The sequence below is a fragment of the Cebus imitator genome, unplaced genomic scaffold (assembly GCF_001604975.1).
Source record: "Cebus imitator isolate Cc_AM_T3 unplaced genomic scaffold, Cebus_imitator-1.0 Scaffold26, whole genome shotgun sequence".
Lineage (NCBI taxonomy): Eukaryota > Metazoa > Chordata > Mammalia > Primates > Cebidae > Cebus > Cebus imitator.
This window is the reverse complement of record NW_016107341.1, coordinates 2,233,830-2,242,716: the sequence shown is the minus strand read 5'-3', so window position 1 is coordinate 2,242,716 and position 8,887 is coordinate 2,233,830. Positions and strand designations below refer to the sequence as shown.

Genomic DNA, 8,887 nt, shown 5'->3' with positions numbered 1-8,887 from the left:
TAGTTTTGTGGTAATAACATTCATCTCAACCCACTAAATTCTAAATTAAATCACAATGAAGCTTAGCAATATAGTTGCATCAAATTGGGTAAGACACATTATTTGCTTTCATAAATGAAATTACTGCATACTTACAGTGTAAAATGTATCGACCAAAAATTTTAGAAAATATTGATCTTAATATTTTCTTTATTCCCATTTTATATATATAATTTGTTCACCATATTTGGGTTTTAAAAACAAAATTTGCAAACAAACTAATAGTCTTTATAATCATAGAACACTGATGTTTGTGTTTCATTATAATACAACCAAAATATACATTTAACAATTTTTAATTATTTTATACTACAAGACTACATTTCTTTTAAAATAGCAAAACTATAAATTCAAAGTTGATTGCTAACCACTCACAATACTAGATTTAAATTATGTGATTAACTATGGCATCTGACAAATTTTTCCCTTTTCCAGAAATCATCTATCTCACTTTCCATAAATACTTTATACTACAAAATATTTAAATGAGAGGTATAGGTCATGCGTATGATCCTGTCTTTGTACTCCTAATGTATAGAATCTGGGAATCTTAGATTTTATTTTTTTAGCCTCACATGTAAGATGAATTATTTAAAATTGTGATCATTTAATATGATGAAAATACATCTTCTATAAAAACATATCAAATATCTTTTTTCAGTTTGTTTCCAAATTATCCATTCCCAATAAGGCTAACCAATTCCAACATGTTTTCAAAGAAAAATGTGACATTCTAAAGGGAGGCTATTTCAGTTTTGATTTCCATTTGTATTTATTATATAAATAAATATGAAATATATTTAAGAAAATCATTAATAAATGTTCTTGTTTATTATTTTGTGGACAGCTGAATAATATCAAATTTTCCTTGGAAATTTAATTTTGATAAAAATGAAAAAAGTGACTACTAATAGCTTATTGTTTAGTTGAGTCTATAAAATTCAGCAGGAACAAAACATACTACAATATGAAGAACCAAAATATGAACCAAAAGCAAAATTCAAGAGTAAGACCGTTTTGTAGCCAGCATATTGTAAAAGAGCATTGTTTTAGTCAACAGAATGATGAAACATTTGTGAATTGTAATTCTTCTACTACTCTAGTGGCTTTTGCAAATTACTAGATTTCTCTATGAATACTTTTCCATTTCTTAAATAATTTGGTTGGTTTCCAAAAGTGTTTATTCAACAATGTGGATGTAGTATTTCAAGCTCTTTGGAAAAAAGGGCTCTACATGAATTAATTAGACTATTCATTTCTAAACAAACTCTGAAAATTTACAATAAATTGAATGTAAATGAATGCAGACATGCAGGATTCTATTTAGCGGCATAAATAGCTGAAATGAATTCAGAAAAGAACACACAAGGCAGTCAAAGACATATGTATGAGAGACAAGAAAAATATGAAACCTTGAGTAAACAGGCATTTTAAGATCCCCTCCATAGAGACTCAATTTCTTAGAAAGCATATTTGAAACCATTAACTATACTTTTCTTTTTCATTATTTTAAGGCAAATTTGGTAAAATAGTCAGTGGTAGGAAAGTATATAGTGTGTTTGTGGATTTAATATATTCATATTCTTTCTATAATGTTCTAAACTAAAAAGCTAAGAAAAAATTAAGCATAGCTTAGATATTCTTTATAAATACATATAAATATTGGCCCTCTGTGTTCTTTTTTATTGTGTGAAATTTTGTTTTACTAATAATACATTTAATATATTTTAACTAATTATTATAAATTAAGAATATTGTATCCAAAGCAGCCAGAATATTATATGTGGTCATAAAATAAGTTTTCCAAATTTTGACTGAGTAACTAGGATTAGAAAGCAGTAATTAAGAAATGGTTTGGACATTCAAATTTGGATGAAAATAAAATTTATTTTCATAAATCAGTCCTAACATTTGAGCTGCATGTAATTTTTCCAAAGTCATTCATTATTTGATTATTACTGTTGGGACCCACAAATATTTGGAAGTTTTTTTTAATTAAAAATGTTCCCACTTAATAACTTTGAGGTTGCTATGAGTTCCTGGAACATTCTGTCCAAGCAAATCTATCATTACAAATACTTTTGTTATGCTATTCAATTAGTAGTCTGATCATGCCACACTATTCTTTTGCATTACTTTTTAAATGAGTGATTTGTTCTGGTTCACTTTTATTAAAATTATTCCTTAGCTTTTCCTTATAGTGAAATACCTACAAATATTTATCAGTAAAGGGACTATTAAACCTCATATATCAGTTTGACTAATTTGAGATAGGTAAGCAATGCAAATAAAATAAATGTAAGAGAGAGACAATGCCCTCAACATAGAGCCACAGATCTTGCATTTAGTTGCCCTCTAATCACACGGGGTTTCTCACAGACTTTTCTTTCAAGATATGTAGAATGCATGAGAAACGAGAAATGTCTGTTATTTAGTTTTCTGAAAAGCTGCCTTCCATGTGAGGAAGTGACTAATTTTTCATTTCACACTATAAAGGGCGTGAAAAAGGCAAAACAGAAGAAGGCTAAGCGTTCTGTGTTACAAGAAGGAAAGGTGAGTTCTGCTTAAACAGACAGGAAACACACCATACATATTCAGAGGGAAAGTCAAATTGAAAACATTTGAAAGTACTAGCAAAATATGAAAGATGTTTATGTTAATATTATGAGGTTGGTTCTTTTTACATGTGGCAGGCTTATTAATTGTTAAATTACTAAAACAATAGTACTACAATTACAACAGATTAACTCAGCAATGTGAACAGGTTGAGTGAAGAAAAGATGTCAAAGAGTTAATTTAACCCTTCCCGTTGTCAAAATTTTACACTTGTTCTGTTATTCAACAAATATATATCCCCACTCCCCAGCATTGTCATTTTCTTAATTCTCTCTTTCCGTGTTATATATTGTTTTTTCCTGTTCTCTTTAATATAATCACAGAATGCAATATACAGGAGAGAATAAAGGCAGTAAAAAGAAATAATATACAGATTATGATAAATATTTTTAAAAGAAAGAAAATATATACTGAAGTATCATTGGTTATAAATAAAATGTCTACTCTTCCTATGATTCTGCAGAAAAATTTATTTTTCCTCAGACTTTTGCTAGCAGTTTGTTATAATCTAGATTTTTTTTTTAACAGATGAATTACAAATTGGCAGCTACTTATACTCTAGTGAAAAGAGCTCCATTACGTTTCTCTCACTTTATTTGTGACTGTTCTTCCTTTTCATGGGGATATGAGTTTTCTCCAAAGCCAGAATTTATGGCTTTTTCCTTCTGTCTTCTAACAAATCCCATATGCATGCCTTCCCCTTAGGATGCATTATACATCATGATGTTTCCCTTGTTTTATTTAAATATTTTCCCCATATCTTATTAAAATATTTATTAAGCATTCTGTCCCTGTGGAGCTTAGCATGTATTCTAGAAACACATAACTGAGCACCAACTTCTCTCTGTGAACTGTTACTCCTAACTAGTCAACAGAAATCCTGGGGGAAGCATGGATGCCCTTCAGTAAATCAATGTTATAGGTCCCTAAATTTAACCCCTGTGGCCAGAAAGAAATAATGCAACTCTCCAAATCCCTATACCATTCTCCAGGAGTGAACGGCTCACTGGGAAAGTTCCTGTTGATAATGGGAGTTGTCTTAATTTGTGTCTGTCCTCTAATTCCCTACCACAAGGTAGCTGGTTCTCAATAGGAATGATATATCTGTTCATAAGAACATAGCACAACTGCATGGTAAATTCCATGCTTAATGGACATTTGAGGGAATAAAGCACCTTATTACAATATTAAATTTGGTGCTTGCTTAGCTCAGTTATTTACATGACAATAAATTTCAAAACTCAAAACATAAAACATTTACAAATTTAAAGCCCCTATTTTTAGGATAATTCTTATACTTTGCAGGTGCAAGATTTGTTCTTGGAAAACTGGTTCAAATGAATTTTTTGCCCTTTCTTATATTCACCACATATCATCTTATTCGGATTATTGTCTTGTGCCTTAGCCAAACTAAGCATTTATGAATTATTACAATATAAGGGATATACAAAACAGAAGACAGTGTTTTTGCAGGTAAAAAATTCTTTTCTTTAAGTAGAAAACTATGTGGCCACAGCTCTAGGGAGCTCATCCAGGTCTCTGTGATGTCTTCGATTTCGTTTCTTCTTCATTTCCTGCATGTGCTTCCACTTTGGGCTCCCCTTGTTTCGCTGTCTCCGCTTCTCCCTGTGCCACATCTGTTCGCAGTACTGGTCGAGGCTGAAGTTTGGGCTGCTAAGGATTTGGATGTAGTCTTTGTATCTCAACCGTGACTCAGCCAATAGATCCTTGACCTGCCCCTCCTCATGCTCTGCCCTCTGGGTATTTTCCATCTGTTCATTCTCAATGACATTCAAAGTCAGCTTCACTATGGTGTGGATGAAAGTGTGCTCCTGTGCTTTGCAGTAATACATCCCAGAATCCTTCTTCTGCAAACTTCGAATCAGTAGCCCATATTCTGTTTTGATGATCCTTTCATCGGGTTTCAACTGCAGAATTGGAAAAATGTAGGTAATAAATTAAAAACAGAGAAAGCTAAGAGCAAATGAAAAGAGGCCACATAGTTTTACTTAGATGAACTTAAAAGACATACTCACTGTCTCTCTGTCTCTGCATCAAGCACAATATTGTCAGCCATAGTTAAAAAGGGTGAAAAGATTCAACTAAATAATAGCCCACAAACTATATCCTGAATTTTTCAAATTTGTATTTTATTAAGTCTAACTTAGCAAAACTCCATGGGAAGAATTTATAAATTATTATCTTTTTTCTACCAGTATACAGATAGGAATTAAAAACTGTTAAAAGTCATGAAAAACTGGAAACTATCACGTGACCTTCTTAACAGAGATTTCAGATACAAATTACTGTACCAAGATCATAAATTAGCACCTGAATTTTGGAGCAAGAAAGCAACACTTAAAATCATTAAATAGAAAATGAGCTTCACTATATGCTACTATCTATAGGGTAGAATAGAACAATAATTCCAAATGAAATTTACTGTTTTCCAGATATCACAAAATAAAGTATGTGAGTAGCATATGAAAGCTGTGAATGATGACTTCTTTAAAGTCAGACCCAAAGGTATGGGTATAGTCTTTTGGATGTTAGAACTGTAATTGAGTAGGACCCTAGTCAGAAGGTTAGCAACATTGAAAGCTGAATTTCCCTCTTTACTGTCGATTGAATTTTGATACTGTATATATATGTGATACTTTAGATTGTCATCTGTGGAAATATTTGCCATACCTCCGTGTACTATAACATAGTAACATGATTTCAAGTGTGAGAAAGCACAATGAACACAAAGCTCTTTTCCACTGAAATGTGATGCTCTCCAGCCATTGAAGTAATATTACTAAAAGACGTCTACTTCTAACATTAAGTTTGCCTGGCCCATGATACGGTGTGAACAGTGAACCTATCTTCAGTAAAACTAGAGGCATGTTTACCAACAAAAGAGCCCTGCTAAATGTGGAGCATTGTTGAGTGGCTCAGCATTAAGTGGAATAACAACAACAACAAAGAAGTTTGGAAGATTTCCCAGTTTACACATCTGCCCCTGTATTGTAGACTTTTAGTCGATGGAAATCAAGGAGACGTAAAGATGGCCAAATTAAATTTATTCACAGTGGGTGGATTGTACTCTGAATCTTTATGTGAAAAATATGTAGGAAAAAATCTTCCCAATTCTGGAAATATGAGAAATGGAAAAGAAACATCTCTGGCTACCAGCCCAGTTAACTAACAAGTATATGGCAAGCCACCCTCTGTGCCAGAGAAGTGCAGCTGGCGGGGAACCATTTGAGGCCAAAGGCAGGTCACAGCTCAGATCCCTGGTTAATGAGGCTGAATGGTCTCCAGGCCTGCCTTTGCTCTGCACTGAATCCACACCATCCGAGTTTTGTTTGTTTGTTTCTCTTATGTTGCCCATTTGGTAAGCTGGATATGGTATTATTTTTCTTATGAATTTATTCTAAAAGCCCAGACATTTGGAAATGCTATTGTAATACGAGCTAACTTTGAATTAATTTACATTCTCAGAAACCATAGGAGTCTCATGCCTAAAATAAACGTGAATTTGAATCAGGAGAGTTCTAAATGACCAATCTTAAACAGAAATGACAATCTCAAATTTAATACAGTATAATTGTTCTTTTCCCTTTGATAATTTCACTGTAAAATTTTTGAGAAAATTTAATACACTTTAGGTCTCAAAATGCTAGCTTCATAACCTAACCTTCTGGTCTCTATCTACTCTGTTTCCCAGGATGACTCATTTATCTTCCTCCCATCATCTATCAAGTTGGTGGCGCAGCATATGGTGTATTTGGGGATTAAAAGCAAAGCTCTTTGAAGGTTAAAGGATGAAATATTATTAGCAACATTACACACTACTGCCATGCTGCTTGAGAGGTAATATTTTGAAGCCTTTATTACTGTAATTCTCTTAATAGAAAATGGCCTGAGGTTATTAGCATGATAATCAAAGTGGATATGTCCAGTTCTAGTTCATCTCTAGATTTCCTTTACATAACTAACTGGTGCTCTTGCTCATGTTTAAACTGCATTTAATGTGGCTTTTAGAGATTGTCACAGCTCTGACTTTTTATTGTTATCTTTAATCTTCTGACAGGAAGAAATTATGACTTGATCTCACACATATTGTGCAACACTTCATCATTATTTTTGCTATTATCTTTTTGCATCCTGTTTATGTTGTTGTACTTTCAGGTCTGGTTCCCTTCCCCCCTTTCCCCTCTGGTTGCGACCCCATAGGACTCAGGATTCCGTAAACACCTGGCATTCCATTACCCAGTCATGATCTTTCAACTTTCTTTTCTTCTATGGAATGCTAGATTTGTTCTTTGGTTTTTGACTTGATTTAATACATTTTCAGCATTCTAGATCTAACTAATGTCTGTTAGATCATTTAATTTTCTTCTTGCTAAAATTTCAATAATATGCTTTTAGTAAACTGGCAGCTCTAATGAAAGACATTTTGAATAGATATATTTACACAGAATTTTTGCAATTTAGAGATAAAAGTTTGTGATCCAGAAACTAAGTAGGTAGATTAACATGTGCCTACTTTACATTCTCATTCTCTGTAATGCTTTCATTCTTTACTGAAATAGGATGCATTATGCAGACTGTATCTTAACAGTGAAATGTCAGCACAGTCAATTTAGAAAATTCAGCTCCTTTACAAAGAGATAATGTAATCTCTGGCCATTGATTTAAACTCTTGGAATTTTCTCCACTCTAGAAGCGATAAGTAAAAACTGCCTAACCTTACAAATCAAAACCACGTTTGAGCTGGGGTCAACAATCCATTTGCCTAATGTGAACAAGGATAATATATTTGGCATTATTAAATGTAGATCTTCAGTGAAGGGCAATTCATTTAACATGAGAAGAGTAACGTGGAAGGGACAAAGGACATTTAGGTATTAAGCAGCAGGTAAAGGTCAGGGACTTTATCACTGATAATAGCAGCCTAATAGTAGTTTCTTTACAGATAATTCACATGTCAGTTCTTTCATAGTAAAAGCATTGCACGTGCCTTGGGAGAGAGCAGGGCTTCAAAAATATCCCCTTTCTCAAACAAACAGAAAATATTACCAGAGAAAAATTAGGATTAAAAAATAAAGAAAGCTCCTTGTGTGAGAAAAAAAAAATGTCTGCAAAACTGTTGCAAAAATTTCTCTGCATTTGAAAAATACACTGGAAAGTTTTCTTATTTAATTTGGAGGACAGGAAAAGGAACTGGAATGGAATCATTTGTATACATGCTTTTAAATTTCTCAGAGTTTACTTACATGACACTGTATATTATCCATCTATTAATATACCCCAAAACCAATAATTAATACTTTTAAGCAAACATTAGAAAAAGGAAAACTTACTAAAAAGGATGCTGGAGCAATGAGCTCATTATTTTAAAAAAATCAAATGTACACTTAAATAACTACTAGATTAATATCTTTGGTTACATGTAAATATAATATGTAAAGTGTAAATGTAAAAAAAAATAAGATAACTAGAAAAAAAATATATAATTCCTGTCTCATTGGGAAAGGAGTCTTTGCACATAACAGGTGAGAAATCACAGAGCCATAAATCAATAGATTTGCCTATATAAATGTAAAATTTGTAGAAAAGAAAGAAATTGTCAGAAACAAATGTAAAACAATGTGTAATGTGTATAATATTAAATTATTAATACCTATAATCTGTAAAGAACTTATTATAATTATTTTTAAATAAATATAGCATTAAAAAGTAAGCAATGACAGGCAAGACAATTCACCAAATTCAACTGAAGCCAACAACCAAGAAACATAAGAAGGTAAGTTCACATGCACTAATATTCAAAGAACTACATATTAATGCAATACATTTTTTCATATTAAGGTGGTAAAGATTTTTTTAAATTGTGATACATAATTTTGCCTCAGGGGTTCATAACAGACATTAATACAGTGATTTTATGTGAAATTAGCAATACGCAGTTGTTTATCAAAATCCACAAAGATAAAAAATGTTTTAAAGTTATTATTTTACGTCTAAGATTTTTCCCTAAGAAAATAGGTAGACAAGTAGAGAAAGACTCAGATAGATATAAACAAAGTTCATTACTTTTTTTTTTTAAGCAGGAACATGAACTAGTGAAAGAACACCTGGAATACCTATGGGTAACTATGGCATTGGGGTGGTATGTGTGGGAGACAGAAAAACATGTAAAAGGAAAATGGAAAATGCTCACAGTACAATGGCTAGTGAGGAA

General features: G+C 32.2%; 1 protein-coding gene across 1 annotated transcript in view; it reads right to left on the bottom strand.

The window, feature by feature from the left end:
• Positions 1 to 266: 266 nt before the first annotated feature.
• The window catches only part of SEMA3D (semaphorin 3D), a 206,559-nt gene continuing 197,938 nt past the window's right edge, over positions 267 to 8,887 (bottom strand). Inside the window, exon 18 of the mRNA XM_037736584.1 lies at positions 267 to 4,583. Coding sequence (XP_037592512.1) covers positions 4,158 to 4,583 — 426 coding nt within the window. The 3' untranslated portion in view covers positions 267 to 4,157. The remainder of the gene's footprint in view (positions 4,584 to 8,887) is intronic.